The sequence below is a fragment of the Fimicolochytrium jonesii genome (genome assembly GCF_025526975.1).
Source record: "Fimicolochytrium jonesii strain JEL569 chromosome Unknown EV422scaffold_4, whole genome shotgun sequence".
Taxonomy (NCBI): Eukaryota; Fungi; Chytridiomycota; class Chytridiomycetes; order Spizellomycetales; family Powellomycetaceae; genus Fimicolochytrium; species Fimicolochytrium jonesii.
This window is the reverse complement of record NW_026515671.1, coordinates 340,964-361,207: the sequence shown is the minus strand read 5'-3', so window position 1 is coordinate 361,207 and position 20,244 is coordinate 340,964. Positions and strand designations below refer to the sequence as shown.

The 20,244-nt window shown below is 53.6% G+C and overlaps 6 protein-coding genes across 6 annotated transcripts; 3 read left to right on the top strand and 3 right to left on the bottom strand.

Annotated features, from left to right (window-relative positions):
* Positions 1 to 333: 333 nt before the first annotated feature.
* Positions 334 to 1,506, top strand: EV422DRAFT_518764 (uncharacterized protein). Its single transcript, XM_053069552.1, has one exon. It carries the CDS (start codon positions 658 to 660, stop codon positions 1,162 to 1,164), a length of 507 nt encoding a protein of 168 aa, XP_052927945.1. The 5' UTR covers positions 334 to 657; the 3' UTR covers positions 1,165 to 1,506.
* Positions 1,507 to 1,881: 375 nt separating this feature from the next.
* Positions 1,882 to 3,381, top strand: EV422DRAFT_493224 (uncharacterized protein; the record flags this gene model as incomplete). The annotated part of the gene is made up of 2 exons (XM_053067657.1): positions 1,882 to 2,010; positions 2,074 to 3,381. 2 exons carry the CDS (start codon positions 1,882 to 1,884, stop codon positions 3,379 to 3,381), a joined length of 1,437 nt encoding a protein of 478 aa, XP_052927944.1.
* EV422DRAFT_305360 (ribosome biogenesis ATPase RIX7) lies at positions 3,226 to 6,807 on the bottom strand. The gene is made up of 9 exons (XM_053066120.1): positions 6,443 to 6,807; positions 6,253 to 6,368; positions 5,456 to 6,191; positions 4,549 to 5,396; positions 4,361 to 4,483; positions 3,808 to 4,290; positions 3,490 to 3,724; positions 3,360 to 3,403; positions 3,226 to 3,288 (listed from the first exon to the last, which is right to left on the bottom strand). Exons 1-7 carry the CDS (start codon positions 6,684 to 6,686, stop codon positions 3,617 to 3,619), a joined length of 2,658 nt encoding a protein of 885 aa, XP_052927943.1. The 5' UTR covers positions 6,687 to 6,807; the 3' UTR covers positions 3,226 to 3,288; positions 3,360 to 3,403; positions 3,490 to 3,616.
* A 131-nt stretch (positions 6,808 to 6,938) lies between these two features.
* Positions 6,939 to 9,382, bottom strand: EV422DRAFT_305292 (uncharacterized protein). Its single transcript, XM_053066119.1, has 2 exons — positions 8,649 to 9,382; positions 6,939 to 8,582 (listed from the first exon to the last, which is right to left on the bottom strand). Exons 1-2 carry the CDS (start codon positions 9,042 to 9,044, stop codon positions 7,323 to 7,325), a joined length of 1,656 nt encoding a protein of 551 aa, XP_052927942.1. The 5' UTR covers positions 9,045 to 9,382; the 3' UTR covers positions 6,939 to 7,322.
* Positions 9,383 to 9,604: 222 nt separating this feature from the next.
* On the bottom strand, positions 9,605 to 12,979 carry EV422DRAFT_564773 (ras guanine nucleotide exchange factor domain-containing protein; the record flags this gene model as incomplete). Its single annotated transcript, XM_053072231.1, has 2 exons — positions 9,605 to 9,966; positions 10,039 to 12,979. The coding sequence occupies 2 exons, from the start codon at positions 12,977 to 12,979 to the stop codon at positions 9,605 to 9,607; spliced, it is 3,303 nt and encodes a 1,100-aa protein (XP_052927941.1).
* A 5,549-nt stretch (positions 12,980 to 18,528) lies between these two features.
* EV422DRAFT_305222 (uncharacterized protein) lies at positions 18,529 to 19,949 on the top strand. The gene is made up of 7 exons (XM_053066118.1): positions 18,529 to 18,891; positions 19,033 to 19,138; positions 19,214 to 19,289; positions 19,357 to 19,368; positions 19,431 to 19,502; positions 19,568 to 19,668; positions 19,763 to 19,949. Exons 1-7 carry the CDS (start codon positions 18,764 to 18,766, stop codon positions 19,886 to 19,888), a joined length of 621 nt encoding a protein of 206 aa, XP_052927940.1. The 5' UTR covers positions 18,529 to 18,763; the 3' UTR covers positions 19,889 to 19,949.
* The last annotated feature ends 295 nt before the right edge of the window (positions 19,950 to 20,244 follow it).

Genomic DNA, 20,244 nt, shown 5'->3' with positions numbered 1-20,244 from the left:
GCTGTCGGTGCGAATCGGGGGAAGCTCAAACAAAGGGGGCAAGCAATAACGTACTATTAAAACGGCAGCAGGGAGAAAAGGGCGGGAGAGCTCTCAGAGCGGTCAGTGACGGGCACTGCGTGACTCACATTGACAGCACACTGACGGGATACGGCTCACGTCAAATTTGCGTGCACAGGCGCGTCGCAACGGTCCCTTTTGCCGCCTGCATGTTGAAGTTCTTTTTTGTTGGGCAATCTGAGACGGAAATTCGACACCCCCCAAATATTACGATGAGAATGGTCCACAGGAATGACGAGACGCCTTGTGCGACAACTTCCGCAAGAGAGAGATGCGCAACTTACGGCAAACGCAGAACAAAAAGCGAATCGCCTGGACCCAATTCCACTCTCATCAGACCCCGTTTGCAACTCACAACAAACCCCCCCTCTCCTTCGCCCCCCCGCAAACCCACTTGAACGTCATTGATACTCTCTCCAAGGGGAACAGTCAACCGCTCCAAAGCACCACACCAGTCGTCCGCTGTCCAGAATTGTCGACCCACGTTTTACATACGGAACCTTCCTCACACCTTCATTCCGAGAACATAGGAACGCTTGCTTTGTCTTGCCAAAATAATACTATAACACTCGTCCGCTCCTTGCACGTCCGCTCGCAATGCCGCCCGTATCCGCCTCACCAGAATCAGCAACCCCAGCCGACGACTCCACATCCTTCACATATTCACCACCCGGCGTATCCCCCATCGTCTCCGACTCACCCAACTTACCCACCTCCACATCCACCGCCAGCACCATCCGCTCCTTCAACACCTACTGGGTCCTAATCCCCGTCGCTATCTTTGTCTTGTTCCTCATCATTGCCCTTCTTTACAAATACTCGCCCGGGTTCCGCGAAGCATTTAACCGGCCGAAAGTCACGTCGTCGAAACCAGTCGAGATTGTGTACAGGGAAGTCGAGCATGATGAGCTGCTGATCACGAGGGTGGATTCCCCGCGACCTTTGTCTATGGCGGAGGGCGTCGCGGAGCTCGAGAGGGAGAGGGACAATACGATTGTGAGGGAGATGCGGCGGTATCCTACGCTGGAGAGTTTAGCGACGGTGTACATGGCTGAGCCGCCGAGTTATGCGGCCAGTGAGCTCGATTCTCCTCGGCCTCATTGAGTAGAGTTTCTTCGGTTTTATAGATTTTGGAGTGTAGATAGATTATTTTCCACTGATCCTCGCGCTTTAGCCTTTTTTTGATACCAGCGGGCACTTTTCCGTACATTAGGACTCTTGAGATGGTTTATATTATTTTGGAATAGTTTAGCTTCGTTTCTGATATACCTTGATGACATTGAATTGTATTCTGCAGGTGTGTCCTCTGCATCTCCCATCGTTGGGCAAAATATGAGCATCCAAGCTTCCGTTTTTGGAAAGGACATCAACTATTCTCCGTATCAGCAAAACAACTGGACATGCATACCTGGCCACATGAAAAGTTTGAGTATAAATCTTTAGTAAAATCAAGAATATGTTCGCAAGCTACCGGTCGGAGGTGGTACGTAAGTGGTGGTGCAAACCGAAGTTCTCGCACGTGACGTTAGCACTCCCAGCCAAGACGGACTCGGCGGATTGACTATTATGCGGTCCCAGTACCTCAATAAATCCCCACTCGCATCGGCCCATCCTTCTTCTTCCGAGCTCCGAATATCTGCTGTCGTCAACGGCCATAGCTTTTAGTTGGGGTTCTCTTGCTAATCCCCGCAAAAAGTCTCATCTCGGGAACCCTTGACGCGACGCTAATCACTCGACTTCTTACTCGACATCTTCCAAGCGGGAATCTTTGCAATACCACCGTCCGAGCAAACGGCATAAGTTCAACCACTTTCGTCAAAGATGGGGGACCATGGCAATGCGGGTCCACCGCATTTGCTATCACTGAAAGTCATGCGGCTGTCGCGGCCGGCGTTCGTGCAAACAAACCCGATACCTTTCGATGATTCCGATCCAAGTCTTCCCGGCCATGTCGCACTAGTAGAAGCGGCCGCCAACGAGTTGCCGCTCGCAAACGCTGGCGCATCCTCTCAGCCCGGCTTGGCGGACCTATTACACCTCGACTCACCAGTAGCTCAAACACCCACGCGATCTCAACAAGCCCCGGACAGTGTCAACCTCCGCGACTTTGGCCTCAGCGACCTCCTCGCCCTCCCGCCCTCCTTCGGAAACATCTACCTCGGCGAAACCTTCTCCAGCTACCTCTGCATCAACAACGAAAGCCAGGCCGCCACGCAGGATGTCGGGATTAAAGCTGAGCTGCAGACGGGGTCCCAGCGGTTCACGCTCACCGATACCGTCGCGAGCACGACGCCCCGAGCGAGCATCTCGTTGACGGACCGGAGTGGAACCAGCACACCCACGCGTGTGCCACTTCTGCCCACCCAATCGGCGGAGTTTGTGATCCAGCACGAGATCAAGGAGCTGGGCGTGCATATCCTGGTGTGCTCGGTGCACTACTCGACGCCGGCGGGGGAGAAGCGGTTCTTTCGCAAGTTTTACAAATTTCAGGTGTTGAACCCGTTGGCGGTCAAGACGAAGGTCAACTCGCTGCCGGATGGGAAGGTGTTCCTCGAGGCGCAGGTACAGAATATGGCCGCCGAGCCCATGTTCTTGGAACGGATGCGGTTCGATCCGTCGGATTTGTTCGTTTACACGGACCTCAACTCCATAATACCCCGCGGGAGCGAGTCTGACTCTTCCTCACCAACAACATTGACACACGTATCGCCATCAGAACCATTAGGCGTCCTCAACACCAACATCACCCGTCCAAACCCCACCCCCGCCAACCCCGCCCAAACCGTGGGCGCCACCGAAGAAGGCTCCATCTACCTCAACCCGCAGGACATCCGCCAATACCTCTATATGCTCAACCCCAAAAAACCGCACGATCCCGTCGCCCGCACATCGCCCACACTCGGCAAACTCGATATCATGTGGCGGACCCATCTTGGCCAGACCGGCCGTTTACAAACATCTCAACTCAGCCGGAAAGTGCCACCCACAGACCCTTACGAGATGGCTGTTGTCAGCGTCCCGGACCGTATCGTCGCGGAACAGCCTTTCAGCATGACCTGCCGCGTGTACAACAACCTCGTCTCAGAAACACTCCGCCTCACCCTATCGGGCATCAAAGCGAACATGAGCAGTATCCTCCTCATGGGCGCAAGCGAACGCGCATTTGGGAACGTGCCGCCGTTGGAGCATGTCGATGTGACGTTGCAGTTTTTCCCGCTGCTGGCTGGGCTGCATAAGGTGTCGGGGTTCAGGTTGAGCGAGATGGTGTCCGGGACGAGTAAGGACATTAATCATCTTACGGATTTGTTTGTGTGGCCCTGAGGTGGTGTGTGACCCCACTGTACTTCGAGCCATATCATGTAAGCGCCTTTCATGAAAGCACTGGTGCACATGGTTCTTTATCTCCTAATTGTAAATAATCCTACATACCCTGGCTCTATATACATGCTTTGACTCTCCGCGAGGTGCTGAGAGCGCAATAATCTGCAAACTGAAAGATCCATATGCGCTAAACTGGAACGCCAAAAAGGGGGGGTTGATGCGTGGCCGATGCTTATCAGGCATCTACATCTTGGTTGGCCACGGGTGCCTGCGGGGGGGCAGGCACGTTTGGGGAGGATGCATTGCCGAACTTCACGCGTAGGAGATCGTATTTGCGGCGGTCCTATATCAGGGAAAAGGGAAAGCGTTAGCAACACAACCCTGGGAGCAATAGCCTCACCGTGGTGCGCCCATTGAAGCACCCACCTTTTTGTTGACAGAAGGCAACATCTTCGAGAACGCCACCATGAAATGTCGTTGCTGCACAAACGTAGCCTCAACCTTCACCTTCGGTCCCTGGATGTGATTCACGCCCCAAGCCCCGGGTGCGCCCAAAGCCGCACTCTGCTGAAACAGTCCCTCCCTCAACGCCGCAACAGCCGCCTCCCTCACCAACGCCGCCAAATCTGCACCGCTGAATCCGTCGCATCTCGCGTCACCCGCAACGCTCCGCAGGTCAACGTCAGGTGCCAGTGGCGTGCGGCGGGCGACGGCTGTGAGAATGTCGTAACGCTCCGACGCGTCGGGGAGGTCGACGTACAGGGCTTTGTCGAGACGGCCCGGACGGAGCATGGCTGGATCGATCATGTCGGGTCGGTTGGTGGCGGCGATGACATAGACTTGTTTGCGGCCTTGCATGCCGTCCATTTCGGTGAGAAGGGTGTTTACGAGGCGGGATGATGATTGCGACTATGTAACGTAAAGAATACATGTGAGCCATAAGTTCATCGAGACTCGCGGAGATCACATGCTTTCTTACCTCGCCCTCATTGGACCTCGCTGGACATAAAGCGTCCAGCTCGTCAAAGAAAATGACACAAGGCGATGAAGCCTGCGCCCTTGCAAACACCATCCGTACCGCTCGCTCACTCTCGCCGACATACTACAACAATCACGAAGTCAACATCTGCGAAGCGAGTATATTCTACAACGCAGGGGAGAGCTCACCTTGTTCAATAACTCCGGCCCCTTAACTGAGATAAAATTACAACAACTCTCGTTCGCCACAGCCTTAGCCAACAATGTCTTTCCACATCCCGGTGGGCCGTACAGCAAAACGCCCATAGCGGACGCAATGCCCATCCGCGAAAAGAATTCCGGATGCCTAATCGGTTCAACGATGGCCATGCGCAACTCTTCCCGGACTTGCGTTAATGCCCCAACGTCGGCCCAGGAGACATCGGGCACAGTCGCGAAACCTTCACGCTTTGCTGAGGGTTGGACTACCTTCAGTGCGGCTTCGAAGTCGCTGAAGATGATGCATAATGGCTCTAGCTCGGATTCCGTTAATGGTTCTGGGCAGGAACTCAGGAACTCCGAGACGGACATCGTCTGGGAGAGCACACCCTGGATGCCCTCAACCCAAGTCGGACTATCACTAGTTTCCGTCGTGGTTGGGATCTGTTGGTCGACGTCCATTGCTTCCCCATCCATCGATATCGACGGAGGCGCCACCACCGCCTCCGCTGGGCCTTCCGGACCCGTCTTTCTCGTCAGTGTCTTCAGAATGCGTTGTACGGCCAGCATGCCCGCCTCCGCCGTCAATGCGTTCAGATCTGCTCCAACATAGCCCGGTGTCACTTTCGCCAGAGATTTCGTATCCAGATCTCCCGATAAGCGCAATTTCGAGCATAGTTTGTCCAGAATTCTTGCCCTCGCTGCCTCGTCTGGCACGCCGATCGCTATCTCACGGTCGAATCGTCCGGCTCGCCGTAATGCGGAGTCGATCGAGTCTGGTCGATTTGTTGCTCCAATCACTATAACCGGCTTGTTGTCCGTCTTGTCCATTGATATGTCTGTAAGGGTTCATTAAGTTTCAGTTGCGACGTTTCCTGATACGCCTCATAAAGCATACCGTCTAAACACGTCAACAGCTGAGCGACTATTCTCCTTTCCATCTCCCGCTGCGCCGTCTCCCTCTTGGGGGTAATGGCATCGATTTCGTCAATGAACATCAGGCACGGTGCAATATCCTTAGCCTCATCAAAGATCTCCCGCAACTTCTTCTCTGATTCTCCAGACATCCCTGAAACGATAGACGGTGCAGAGATGCTAACAAAGGGAACCCCAGCCTCCCCCGCAATCGCGTGGGCCAACAGAGTTTTCCCACATCCAGGAGGACCATGCAGCAGGATTCCTCGGGGAGGTTGAATCCCCAAATGCAGGAAAATCTCTGGATGCTTCAGTGGCATCCCGATGAGCTGGAGAACCTCCTCTACGCATCCGTCCATTCCTCCGAGATCAGACAATCGTGCTGTTGGTGTCGGCCACTTCGCTGTGGCTTTCTCGTGGCTGCTTCGTTTCGCTTTCTTCGACTCCTGGCCTGAGGGAGCGTCCTTTTGGCGACGCTTCTTCGTTCGCTCGGCCGGTTGTGCGTCTGAAATGGCTGTTTCCCCCGACGGTTGCTCCACATCCAGTACGTTCCGCGCTTCCTGCTGTGTAGCTTCGTTTGCTGCGTTGATTGTGTCTCCTGCAAAGGAGGTGGTGACCCGTGCAGGACTGGCCGGTACAATGATGGAAGACGAAGTCTCCACAACAGTCTTTTTCGCCCCGTATATTCCCAAAATGGACCTGTTCATCGAATTCGTTTCCTATAGCATGTATGTCAGACCAGAGAACGAATGCGTGCAGAATGCTTCCGATTCTACGTACCTTCACCTCCATCATGGGAACGTCCTCGAAAGCAAAATCGGAGTCCAAGTCTTCGTCGGAGTCGTTCGGCGTATCTGTGCCCTGATTTGAGCCCAAACTGCGAACTTGCCTCACGACTACAGGAATCACAAAATCACGAGCGTTTGTCAGTAGCCTGCCTTTGTCGGTTTGGGATGGACAATTTCGTTACCATTTGCCAAAGCAACCTTTAAATTCCGCTCAGGCTTCCGCGCAAGGGTCGTATCCTGAGAGCGAATGTACTGCAAAATGGCATCCTCCTCCCTCAAGGCGACGTCGCTTTTTATGCCGTCTATTTGGCTCTGTTGGTATTGGTATTCCTGCACAAGCGGCAGCATTCTGTCCTCCATGCTGCCTTGCAATGACCTTCCTCCGTTCGGTCGTGGGGCCGGCTTTATGAAGTTTCGTCGCCCCATTATGACCGAGCGGAAAAGACGACTAGACTAATGACGAGGTCAGGCTGCTCTCCCAAGTTCTCACAAACCTAATATGAATCGCAGGACTGTCCGGAGTAGAATATACGAGGGAGGACGGAGCTTGGGCCTTTGGGCATTCTGCCAAACCGAACGAACGGAGCGTTGCATATTTAATCGACGTCACGTGGCTTCTATCCCGTCAATAATGTCAGTTCGCGTTTGGTTCGCTTGGTAGACTGAACGAAGAAAGCAAAGCAGACATCAAAAAGGGGGAGGATGTAGATATGCTTCGAGCAACATTATCATAATGGTAGTTCGCTCGCCAATGAGTTAGTGAACTCAACCCGTCCAACTGAGAAACCAGGTTGGCATTGTCTCCACACGCTGGAAAAGATGAGGTGCGTTGTGATGATATTTACAAAATTGGCATGATACGAAAAATGGGTACATCGAACGAAAACTCCATGCGGTGACCTGGTAAGAGGGAGCGAGCTCAGAAGAAGATGTTATGCTATTGCGGCACGTATTGAGGGTATCTCTATACAAGGGAGCGGAACGCTATACTGGACGGGCTGCATTGATGTGCATCGAGACGTCGACGAAGGAAGTAAGCTACACGTAGAAAGCCCCGCTGGTTCAAATATCCTTCTTGACCGCCAAAGGGTCCGGGGGCGGTAGCGGTGTCGTATCAGGGGACGCGCCAGGATACGCTTCGGGAAGCAGAAGGGGCGATGTGGGATCTACCTCCGTCTGGGCCTTCCCATTCGCATTCGCTTTCGTTGGTGAGCTCGATGAATCCGTTGTGAAAGGGTTTGGGGAACTCGGAATGCCGGCAGCAGCTCGCTTAGCGTCGGCCTCAATCTCCTTCTCCAACTTGAGTAGTTCTTCCACATACTTTTTGGAGAACACTTCAAAGTAGTAGTTCGCTCCATTGTATGTCGCCATCGCCAATGAGGCAACGAGCGCGGTAGCATGGAGCCACTTGTAATGATAGAACAAGTACGTTGGTGCGATCGTGATCATCGTGTAAACGAATTGAATGCCCATGAAAACCGCCGGTCGGTAAGGCGGTGCTACTTTGTTGGCGACTTTGGCGACGGCCGATTTGTGATTCTGCAGCATGTAGGTGGTGGAGGTCGCGTATCCGGCGGCAATCTTGTCCGCCCGCATCGTCCAAACAAAAACCCAATAGGCCGCCTGCCAGAACATGTAGACAGCCAGGGAAGTGGTGAACAATGTCATAAACGATAAGTGCGGGGGATCGGCGGAAAGGCATTCCAAATGCGCCGGCAGACGGAACACCGAGAGAGATGACGGGAGTCCGCCAGCTATGGTCGTGTTCAGAGACGACTCGGTAAGAGCGGCGAGCGGGTGATGAAGGCACTCCGTCGAGATCGGCGTGCTCATCACCCATCGCAATGTGAAGAGGGTCAAAGGCGGATCGAAATGAATCAACAGCGATGTGACTTTGTCCAGTGAGTGGAACACTAGTGAGTTCCGCCATGCCGTTATCGCCACGAGCACCGGTCCATTTGCTAATCCCCATGTCGCAGCATACAGCGAAGTGTGAGCTCCCCGGAAGAATATGAGAACAAATAGAAGGAAGTTGACGAAATAGCACATGTCGAACATAAAGTAGTGCCATTTGTTGTTTTTGTAGGTGACGAGACGTGCAAGCAAGAGCACCGCCGCCTTCACGACGTAGAAGTATGGCATGATCGACGGGGCGACTCCGAACAACAAGGCCGTGACCCACATGTTCGTCACGCCAACAACAAACGCAATCTTATCACGATTTTTGGCGGCAGCCGCTGAGGTTGCTTTCTTCCGTGGGTCCACTAATCCAGTGAGAACTCGTAATTGACGCTCTATGACTTTTTTCTGCAGGGCTGCTAACTTTTCCTGAAAAACAGCTAGAGGTCAATCGGTTTCCCAAGACAGTTGATCCTAAGAATCCCATACCTGTCGGGAGCGCAAGTTGCGCCCTACTGCGCTTGCTTCGATGCGACGCCGTTGCTGCTTGAAATTGTTTTGGAGAACACGGACCCAATCCGAACCAACAAGGTCGAAAACTGAAAGATCTTGTACGTCGAAGTCGAACTCGATACTGTCCCAAGGGGAACCTCCCGGGGTGGAAATCAGGGGAGACGATACTGGTGATTGTGCTGTGCTCGCCGTCGAACTGTCTGCTGTGTTCCCGTTCGTAGAAAGTGAAAGATGGAAGTCCGGTTTGGCGTGTCGGCCGTTGGACAGACCAGGGTCGGAAAAATTCGGTGTGCTCGCAGCCACCTCAGAAGAACTATTCGCACCGTCTTTCGTAGAGCATGGCGGCCCTACCGGCTCTAACAAGTCGGGCATCGCGGTCGAGTGATCTTAACCAAGTCAAACGGTCCGACAGAACGGAGGATCGGCAAACCGGAAAGAGGGTTGGCCCGTGGAAACTTGGGAAGCTGAGGGGATCGTGCCACTGAGATTCGAATCAACGTGGAGATGGGCTGGAACGGGAGGAAGTTGTTCGCGGTGTTTGCGAGGATAACGCCTGAAGAGAGGTGGGAAATATTCCAGGATAGATCCAACTTGGAGTAAAAGTAGGCGGTATTCTCTGAGCAGACCCTACATATACAGGTGATGAGGTTCAGGGAGCGACTTTATAGTTGGAGAGATTGCCTGAGGCGATGATAGAAACCTCTCCGCCGTAAAGTGACGATGACGAAGGCACGTTTTGGCTCCCCGCTCCAGCTTGACGGGAACGTGGCGGTGACTCACCCCCTGTCAATTGCGCAGCCCTCAACGCTTCCAAGTTGTCGAATTCAAAAAAATTAGTAGTGTTGAAAGGGTATCTATCACCTTGGAATAACCTTCAGGGGAGTTATTTGAACTATCTAATACGATCCTATGGTATCACTTTTCTCTAATAACTATCCTAACTGTTTCGGCTCAGCAACTTTGGAATACTCGTATAACTCAGCGTCATCCAACACCGGCCACTCTTGTATCAAGAAGGCCTGCAGTTTCATGTCAGGTGGAAAGGCGTAAGATCCTCGTGCTTGCAGGCCCACTATCGACCGAATAAGGGACGATATGAGCTGGAACTTTGTGAAGTTTATGACGGGCGCGCTGGTCTTTCCTCCCGCGATCGCGGAAGACGGCGTTGATAGAAAGGAAGGGTTTCCATCTTCTGCAAAGGTGAGATCCGAGAGGTTTACCCCAAGGTAGGGCAGTATCGGGTGGGAGGTGGTTTGGAGCGATCGAAGCGCTGCTCGGTACGTTTTGTAGGAGTCTGCAAAACAGATGAAGAGACAAGTTGTCAAGATTATGCGAGGAGTAACGCCGTTGGGCCCATGTAACTCACTTTCATTCGAAACGATGAGATTCAGTTGATTCCAAACATCCCAGTATTTCTTGGGCAGTGCCTTCCACGTTCGTTTCAGTCTCGTAACAGGCCCCAGATTAAGCCCTGCCACTACCTCAAAAAGCGTATTGAAATTGCCCCAGGAAAAGCACAATTGCGCAATATAGATGAAACGCTTTATGCATGTCACCCGAGACCGCAGAAGAGGCTGGCTAACGACCTGTGTTGCTACCCCGTAGGCTATCCGGTTGAACCACGTAATAAGGGCAATGAGGTTGGGCGCCAGCACATGCTTCATTTGTTTGTCGTTCCATGACTGAAAAAACAACTCCGACATTTGTATCCTCGAGAAATATCCGTGTTCCATCAAGGTCAGCTGCTGCGCCAGCGCATCGGCGCTCAAATCGGTCGTCGTCCCCGGACCGGGAGATTCGAGACCGGCGTGCCGTACATGATAGGTGTCACTGATATTAGGCATCGACACCTGACTAGCTTCCAAATTCGCTGGGGAGGTAGAGGCTCGAGCGTGAGACGCGGATTTCGGGGAAAAGGTATCGAGGGAAATCGCAATGCCAAGCGACGGAGTAAGAGGTCCATCTGCCGGCGGGCTCGAAATGCCATGAGCAGCGTTCGAGCTTCTCCGTTTCGATCGAATGGTGGTATCAAGCGTCAACGAAGATGATGCCCTCCCCAGCGTAGGCGCCCCACCCGGTAATCGACTAGTACGCGCCGTAACAAAGTCTCCAAGCGATGTCCCCGTCGAGCCCTCCACTGAGCCGCGTCGGACACTCAGACTCGCAAGACTGGGCTCGCTGACCCCATGCGTCAATGCTCTCCCAGGTGACGGCAACACCGGCGATATTGCCGCTTGGTATGCCGGTACAAGCAACTGCGAAGGGCTAAGTGGCATCGGCTCATGCGCTCTGTAAGCATCCAGTTTTTCGTGAAGATTTTGCAGCATTGAGCTTGCAAACACACTTCGTGTCGGCTGTGTCTCCACATGCTTTTGCAGAAAGAGGACTGTCAACAAGTACAGTTCTCTGGTTTGGTCGAAATCGAGAGGGTATAGGTCGATCCATTTCTTGAATACGTTCAGAATCTTGAGTTGCAGCAGTCTGCCCCAGTCTTCTGATGATGACGATCCACTTTTTGACAGTTTCCGCGGGTTGGTCTCGGTAGACTTTTTGACAGGGTCCGCCTTCTTCAAGTAGGATAGGAAATCTGCTAGACTTTCAGAAACATTCGTTCCTTCTTCCTCTGCTTCCGTTTCCGACTCCGCGCTTATCGGCGGATCCCCTCCCACCGTCACATATCGCATGATGAGCAGACGGGCGACGTCTACAGGGTCGGCGAAATAGCGGTACGTCGTCAGGAAATCGACAATGTACTCAGCGTCGGTCGTGCCCTCTGAAGCCAGAACCTGTACGAGATCCGGTAGTCTACCGGATACGACCGTAAGTTTTCCATTGATGTTCTCCGTCGTCAACATAGAGTGGCTCGAAAGGAACTTGGGCCGCAGGTCAACATGTGGCTGAACTACTCCCGTCGACTCGATTGTCCAGCTCTCCTCATCACGTACACCTAAAGAAGCCAGTAGCTCTTCATTCACGGTCTTTTCCAAAGCTTGTCGCTGCTGGGCTTTGACCACAAAGTGCCCTATTGATGGCACGTCCTGTCGCCTAGCCAGGAGAGAAGCTACGGAAGAATGCCTGGGGCCCGACTGTACCGATAATGTGCTGTACGACTTGTTGAGCGATAATGAGTCCTGCGAACCCACGTTGCTGGCGCCATAGCTACTCGCGCCCGTGACCGATTTCCGCGCAACAGACACCCGTAGTGACCGGGATAGCCTTATAGGCAAGCTTCGCTCTTCCGGCCGCCGCGAGGCTGCGTCCTTAGTCGTCGTCTCTGGAAAATCATCCAAGTCTATTTGCATCATCGAGGGCATCTGAAATGATGCATCTGAGCCCGGCATAAACGAGTACGGCCGATCGGAAGCCGCTTTGCTCTGCCGTGGCTGTTGCTCTTCCTCACCGCTCCGTTGTTCGCTAGGAGGCGACAGGTTATGCGTGGTGCTCGGGCGGGGTGAACGGTCGTCCAGATGTTCATCGCTCGCACTCAAAGGACTCCGTGCTTTCTCCGAGTCAGAATGTCGTTTGTTCCCTGTCGTCGTCCCGTCCCCCCTAGGAGTTTCGCCTGGAGCTTCACCCAGACCTTGCCATGCCTCGGTCTTTGAGAACCCAGGTTTGAAGAACAGTCCAGCCGACGATCGTCTCTGGCGCAGGGGCGCCGGGTTGGCTTCTGTCCCGGGTGTCGCCCCTTTCCAGGGCACGACGGGGCCAGCAACACCTCCGTTCATCCCACCTGTACCCACAGCAGCGATCCCACTCTCCCGTCTCTGTAAAATATTTCCTAACTCCGCGACTGAATCTTTCCCCTCGTTACTACCCAGTATTCCCATCTCCGTCTCTTTCTCCACAACCTCCCGATCCGAAATCGCAATCTCAGGCACCGACCGCGACGTTTTGTTCGAGTACAGTTTATGCGAAGATTTGTGCTCGGTGGCTAGCCGCCGCATCTGGGACGGGTCCGCCGAGTTCCCGTCGCTTCCTTCTTCTTCCGCTGATGCGTCTTGCGAGTCATCCGAATCGTCGACTTCTATTGTTTCCTCGGGTGGACTACCGTCGGGATTTGCCATCTCCCGTGGCCGCTCCATAGTGGCTTGCCTGCTCGACTGTATGGACGATACCAGCGGCGTTTCTGGCAATCCTTCGTCAACGTGGTCCGTCTCCGTGGTTGCTGGGGACAAGGAATTCCGGGCACGCTTCGATTTGCTGTGTACTTCAGATGCGCTCGTTAACGGGATCTTGGGCCCCTCCTTCGGACCAGACTTCATGCTGTCGCGCAAAGCGTCAAGCGTTTCCTGAAGTTTCAGTCTCATAGCGAACCGTTCCCGTTACGATTTCAGGATGGGAAAGATAGTGTCCCAGTAAAGCTCTCTTGATGGTGGCGGGAAAGCCGTCAGACAAGTTTGCGAGTAGAAAGAAACGTCGTGAGGGACTTTCCGCGATGGTTGAGCCCCACAATCTTCCAAGCAGCTCCGAGCCAACAGCTCACCAGACTCGCCCCTGCGCCTGGCGATGGAGTCTGAAAATAGCAACAAGAATGGCGCTGTCAATGCTGACATACTCTACAATCGACAGCGCGTAGAGAAAAGCCACGCATCGGCTGGGTTTTGAGTCTGTTTGACGAAGCTACTCCATGAAGCGGAACACACATGCCGCAACCACGGCAGTGCTATGGCACTGCAGCAAAGGGTTTGTTGTAACGGTTATCTTCGTGTAAGCTTGGAGAAAAGACGGGAATCCCTGACGACCATGGGCAGTTTCACTAGGCAGTGTAGACAGACAACCGTGCCGGTCGAAAAAAAAGCCGCTAATCCCAAAACCCTCGGAACTTATCGCTTCAGTCGGCAATTCATATTCATGGTCATAAACACATAAAGATCAGCTGGTAACCTCCAGGAATCTACTAGCTACAGCAAACATCTCCCAAAAGCACTAACCAAAAAAACCATACATGATGGAGAGGGAAGGGGAGGTACGCATACAAGTGCTGGCGCAGACGCTATTCTACTTTGAGCTATTCGTCAGAGTGTGTGGTATAAGAGGTTTGTCGGTCCCCCGGTGTGTGTTCGTAGACGGATGAGGTTGAGGGGTATATTTGGGGAGCGCCTAATTGCTATACAATTGTCGGCCACTGGGGTCGCCGAACTACACGTCGGCAGCAGGAGCGATCGCATTCACAACAAAAGCATCTTCTGTTCGGTGCTCGATTTGGAAGTGCGTTTCCGAAGTCGATTTTCGCTTGTCGGAGAGTAGTCGTTGGAGAGACTCGTTCGAGCTAGGAACGGAAGACAGTGACGCGTCACTATCACTCTGGACTGAGTCGTTTCGAGCCAACGTCGGAAGGCCCTCTCCATCCAAAGACCAGGAGCCCAGACGGTCCAAGCCTCCGCGGACACCGATCTGCGTTCCCCTTTGTCTCGCCTCCTCTGAGTCTTCTTCTGAAATCAGGAACTCTGAGAAACAACTCGAGGACTGCGTGCTCGGAGACCGAACGAGCATGACAAATTCGCTCGTGTCGATGTCTACGTCCAAGAGGGGCCGCGTCTTGGGCGGTGACCAGGCAAGCGGGGCGAGGTGATGGGGAACGCCTGATAATAATATCGACGGCACGGGGTTGCGACCCCGGGACTTGCCAGTTGGGATGAATATTTGCTTGAGCGACTTGGCTACGGATTCGGTAGCCGACATCCATTCTTTCGTTGTGGCGGCCAAGATGGTGCGCTTTGATGCGAGGCTCAGGGTGGATCCAGGTATCGTATGTGCCTCGCTGGGAACGGCAAGGGAGGAGAACGAACTGGGCGTGTCGATCATGAAGGCTTTTCGAGAAGGAGTGTCAAAGATAGTGGAAGGAAGCTCTGCCAAAGGTGGCGGCAGATCGCTGTCGTGTTTTGGATCGATTGATTTCGCTCCAAACTCCTGCTGATCGGCACGGGTTTGGCGTCGGTAGATAAGTCCACCGACAACTACCGCAGCGATGAAAACACTGACCATAACTCCGGTTATGACCGTCGTGCTATTGCTTGCGGCAGAGATGTCGCTGGATATTCCAGGAATTCCGCCACCATTGCTTCCCGTCCCACCATCGGGTGACATCCAAGGAACACTGCCATCGCCGCGGGCAGGCCCTCCGGGAATGATCCCTCCAAGAGGGTGGGTTCCCATCGCACCCATCACCGGCCGTTGGTCTCCAGGCACTACCTCAGCACTAGAAAGGTATGCAGCGACGCCAGGAGTATTTGTGGCGATTGTGGGAAGGATAGTGGCTTCAGTCCCACTCGGAGCCGTGGTCTCAGTCGGCAATGCCGATGTAGCTCCAGTGTTCTGTGGCTCTGTCGAGGGAGAAGTAACGGAAGGTGTTCCTCCTATAGGAGTTACTACAGCAGTTCCAGACCTAGAGTGCGTCGGAGTCGGTGGTGCATCGGTGACCGGCGGTGGGGGTAGATCGCTCGATGTCGTGAAAGAGATGTGAGTGTGTCTAGTTGCGTCACTTTCGGACGAAGCTGATACTGGGGTGGTAATCGTGGAAATGCCGCTTGTTGTTGTGGTGCTCTCCCTCAAGGAAGTCTCGGCAGGTATATCTGGATGCTCGCCACCATGCGGACCCTCTGTCGGAAGAACCGTAGGCGTCGGCGATGGGCTATTGTCTGGCAGAGAGGGCAATGGGGTCGAGATGATAACGGACGTCTTCGTGTATATAATAGTGGATGAGGCTGGAATATTGTCTTCGCTTTCACCGCTTCCCGTAGGATTGTCTGTCACAGATGCGCTTGCTTCCCCAGTAGAGGTTGGACCCCGAGTGTCCTCTACGGCCGTTGTTGAGAGGGATACTGAGGGAAGCTCGGTTGTCGATGTTTCAGCAAGGGTCGATGCCGGATCGTCTATCTGCGCCGTGCTTGCTGAAGGTCCATCGGACTCCGCTTGTGTTAGCGTCGGTAGGCTTTCCCAGGAAGATGCCCATGTCGTTTCAGAGTCATCGACAGTCTGCGTCAACGAGACGGGCGGCAATCCGGAAGATGATACTTTATGTATTATGGTCGTCTGAGAGGGTATCGTTTCTGTGATCTGATCCACCGCTTGTGGCCGTAAACCTTTCGAGGTGGACACCCGTTCGGGCTCGCCTGCAGACCTTCGATGCAGAGCAGCTGTTTGTCTGAGCCCGTGCTGTTTTCGTCCAACATGAGTAGGTGACCATCGTCCCCTACCCGTTCTCTGTGCTGCACACCTAGCGAGGAGAACCTGATATGTCAAGATGAGGGCCGCTAGATACAAAGCTGCGCAAGCAGGTCGCCGGTTTGCTCGGGGCATTTCGCCCGGACTCCTGAGGATTTTGGCCCAACCTCCGGTTCGCGATCGACGTTCAGGTTGAGTGCAACGCAAAGGCGGAAGTTCTCTACTTAAGTTCCTAACCAGCTACCCGGAGTTTCGATGTCACGCTGAGGGCAGTGCCTATGCGCACGTTGTGTGATGGCTCAATCTCGAGTCTCGTAAAAGTGCAGTATATGCAATCCCGTGTTCAGTGTCGGTCCGGGATGGCCCAGAGTATGCTGATGGATGAAAACGTTCAGCGTCGGTTGCTTGTCTACGAGTGCCGGATCACACGAATTCACTCTTGGGACCCTTGTCGTTTAGTTGAAATTGGCTGCGTTGGATCTGGAGGAAGACGAGAGGACGAGCTGGCTTGCTCTCTGGAGGTATTTCGTACGGCGGTGACTTTGAGAGCGATAGAGAAGGATAATCGATACACAACGGTCGGGCGCTATGGCATCGGGCGCAAGCGGAAGGGCTGACTTCATGAGATCCAGCATCCAACCCCGAACAACAATCACAAAAGTGATCCAAGACACCGACGGCGAGCAATATCTAATAATAACGAGAAAGCCTCTCGATGCACAACCCGGTCGGACCGCAGCCAGCGCTTCAGCACCAGCCAGGAAGCACCAGCAGCTCGACGGTGACACGGCTGATCCGACCGCCGCGGACATCGGGCGGGCATGATCACGCCAGAGGTGCCAACCGTCTGCGCTCGCTCACCAGCGGCCGTGAGCATGGATGGGGTGAAAAGGCGCCCCATTTCACGTTATGGCGTGGGACGCAGGCCTTCGGGAAGCCAGACACAACTTGAACGCGTTTTCGTTGCCCCAAAATTTGCTTCTCCCTCGGCTTTGCGCGTCAAAACGGCCAGTTTAAACGAGCGCACCTGACAGGCTAATAATTCAAACATGCAGTCCTGTAACAGGTTTCGGCCCCGTCTGTGTGAACGCCAGAAGTCACCGGCCGGTCGTCAGTTCTCCGCGGTCGAGGGAACACCGTCTTGAGCCATGGGAAGAGGTTGAAATGAGTGCCCAGTGAGTGCCGGCGAGTTCTGGTGGTGGCTATGCTCGGGATGATGCGTGCTTTGGCCTATGGTCTCCGAATTGTATCGTTTTTCCTACGACCATGCCAAAGTCTGTCCGGCGACGATATCCACCAAGATCTGCCCTCCGTTTGTTACCTTGTATGTAGATACCAACAGGAGAAGTGGGTAGCAGAAAAGGCCACTGGCTTTACCGCAGGAGCGGAAGACGCTCACGCCTGAGTGTGGCTCATAGTCGAGTGACTTTACCGTTCCCACGACAACACGAAAGCTTGGAGGAATCCAGAGGTGTTGGACGTCCCCGAGGCGAGCGCTTGGGAGATAAAGAACATTTAAGACGAAGATGAAAGCGGATGAGAAGAAGAGGAAGGGGGAGGAAGATATGGGATCGTCTGCATCCGCGCCACCAAAGGAAACGAGCATACTGTAGCACTCGACGCTGGAAGACCCTCAAACTCCATTCCCAGGGGATAACGGTGAACAAGCGGAGCGGAGAGGTGACAATGTACCCGCGAAATGGTCTTGTGGAGCAGGGCGGAGACAGGGGGGATGTACATTCAGGACCGCCTCATATCCTTCTGCAGTGTGGGGTCCGAGGCGGCGGAGTCCGTCCGCTACGACCCCACGAGACGAGAAGTGGTATCTGATCTTTTTTTATGACGCAAGGGTCAGAGGGGCACCGTCGAAGGAAGCGGTTCTCAAGTTCATTTTGGGACTACCGTGGGCATCTGCCAAGCGCCCCATACGTATGCATCCTGAGACAAGAGGGGCTATGTGCGGGCGTCTCCCTTACCCGGGGAAACTTTGTTCCATCGACCCAGGCGCGCGAACACCCTGGACATGCTTTGACATGCAAAGAAAGGCCTTACGACGTCTACCCCGACTTGGTGGCTACCTTGGCCAACTCCCACGGATTTTTGGGCTATGATGACATTTTTAACCTTTTGCAGCCTAGTCTGAGTTTGGCCCAGATGATGTTGGTGTTGCACACGCATCCATGAGGGTACCTGATGGGGATGCGGAGACCGTCTGGGTGTCCAATTGTTACTGTACAGTCCTCGATTTCAGTTACCAATTGCTTGGAAGTAAACGACGTCGCCGACCTCCAAGCAGGCAAGTCACCAGACCGAGTCAAGGTCGCCAACAGAAGCGAAAAGAGAAGTGATAGGTGAAGCGTGGACATCGCAAGCGGAAGTGGAGTTGGCGACAGCCTGTGTGATGGCCTCATCCGAGACAACGATGATCGCATTACTGCCACAGTCCGTCAAGCCCATAACGCATTTGCAAACCACTCGTCCAAGCTTACAAGTCCTTCTTAGAACATTGTCGCGTGCGGCGCCAACGTAGTCTTACGGGAGTTCTTAACCGCATCTAAATCTGGCTGGAATTGGCGACCGAGAGACCATGAACGGCATCAACAGGCTGCCAGCACAAGACAACCCACTTTGCCAAAGCCCAGGTCGATCCGCACGATGTCAAAAAGACCTTATCTGCACCATGGAGGAATACACCATCTACCGTACTGTACCGTACGACCCAACTTGCATCAAACACGGCCGGACTGAGCTGCGCGTCATCACGACACGCCTTCCAACACGAGCGGCGGTGACGTTTCGCACTCAACGCGGGAGAACCTCCGACACCCCGCTACTAGCCTCCACCGCCTTGGGTGCTTTTGGCGACATCCACATAATACGTATACTTCGTTTTGGAACCTATTGCGCTCCAACCTGCCATATGCAAGATGAGTTCAGTTCCCATTGACCACGCACCCCAAGTGCGACGCAAAAACTCTTGCCGGCATCAACCGCTCAAGGTTCCAAAGACTCTCAGACACGGAAGCGTTCAACACGGAAGCGTTCAACAAGGAGTGTACGTCGGGATTGAGATCTGTCCTTTGCTACCAGTTCCGGCGTTCTGCGTCTATGTTCATGACGGGTTTTGTGAGTGTCAGTCACATCTTCTTTGCCCTGTTCCATAATCCTGAACCACACTTTGTCTTTCGTGATCAAGACGAGGTGGACTACACGGTCCAAGTATTGGATGGGGAGAAACACACGGGCTTTGCAGAGATTGTGGCACACATTTGACGAAACAGGACATGGAAGGGTTTGAACATGTAGAGTATTACCGGACGTGGTTTGTTCACCGGCAAGATAGCCCCATGTGCTCATGCACCCTCCTCTATCGGCAGTGGTGTGCGGATAACGCCTACCGATACTGGGCTGATCCCAGTGGCCCCATCATGACTTCTAATGTCATCATCATAGGTAGGTGTGCCCACTATGGCTTTCCCGTCTGGCACTTCAATAACTAACGCGTTCCTCCTATTCGCAGACGACCCGCAACGTGAGCATCTGTTTTGGCTATTACAAATCGCCCCTTCGCTTGTTGACTTTCCCTTTTCGCAGCATCTGCCATGATTCCAATCATTCGGGAACTCAATCCGAAATGCAAGATCATATTTCGCAGCCATATCGAAGGTACAATGGATCTGAGTTCCAAGCATTCAGGCAGACTTTTGACTAACGCGAATTCTTCGCTGCAGTGACTGCATCTCTCGCCGACGATCCATCCACTGAGCAACACCATGTTTGGCAGTATCTCTGGAAGTTCATCAAGGAGAGTGATATCTTCGTGTCGCATCCGGTACGTTAGGGTTAGGGTAGAAAGGCCAATATTTCCGGCAGGTCCTGTCAAGAAGCCTTCTAAGGGAGACGGCAGGTTGTATGGTACTCTGTAGATATCATTCAGCGATACTTTTGTAAGAATATCATTGGGAAACGCTATCGCCACACGAGAAATTGCTATTCCCACAATTAACGTTAGAGTAGGGTTAGGGCTTGGGTCAGGGTTGATATCACTCTGAGAGGTAACAAGGCTGGCCCGTGGCCGTTACGTGAGTGTTTCGCTCATAGTTGAATAGTAGACTTGTATTCAGCCCGCTTACGGTAATATGGAGCTCCCGGACGGTGCAACAGTCCCAGGCACCTACTCACATAATGGGAGCATTGAGGAGATTGACCAGCGTCTGCCGTCTGCCGTCTGCCGTCTGCCTGTATCTGTACTATATGTAGCAGATATAGCCCGCGTCAAGGGAAATTCGCGAGAAATCGCTCCGAGGGACGCGTCGAGGCCTAAAAATCGGCCCGAGGCTTGCCGAGGGACTATTTGCAAGGCCAAGCAAGGCCCCGAGGATCGGTTTGAGCAATTTCCCGAGAGGAC

Coding starts and splice junctions, on each gene's coding strand:
- EV422DRAFT_305360 (XM_053066120.1), bottom strand. CDS start 6,686: ATGGGGCGACGAAACTTCATAAAGCCGGCCCCACGACCGAACGGAGGA. Junction 6,192..6,252: donor TTCCCATGATGGAGGTGAAG/GTACGTAGAATC, acceptor TACATGCTATAG/GAAACGAATTCGATGAACAG. Junction 4,484..4,548: donor GGCCGGAGTTATTGAACAAG/GTGAGCTCTCCC, acceptor TGATTGTTGTAG/TATGTCGGCGAGAGTGAGCG.
- EV422DRAFT_305222 (XM_053066118.1), top strand. CDS start 18,764: ATGAGTTCAGTTCCCATTGACCACGCACCCCAAGTGCGACGCAAAAAC. Junction 18,892..19,032: donor GGAAGCGTTCAACAAGGAGT/GTACGTCGGGAT, acceptor TTCGTGATCAAG/ACGAGGTGGACTACACGGTC. Junction 19,503..19,567: donor ATTTCGCAGCCATATCGAAG/GTACAATGGATC, acceptor TCTTCGCTGCAG/TGACTGCATCTCTCGCCGAC.
- EV422DRAFT_518764 (XM_053069552.1), top strand. CDS start 658: ATGCCGCCCGTATCCGCCTCACCAGAATCAGCAACCCCAGCCGACGAC.
- EV422DRAFT_305292 (XM_053066119.1), bottom strand. CDS start 9,044: ATGCCCGACTTGTTAGAGCCGGTAGGGCCGCCATGCTCTACGAAAGAC. Junction 8,583..8,648: donor GCAACTTGCGCTCCCGACAG/GTATGGGATTCT, acceptor TTTCAGGAAAAG/TTAGCAGCCCTGCAGAAAAA.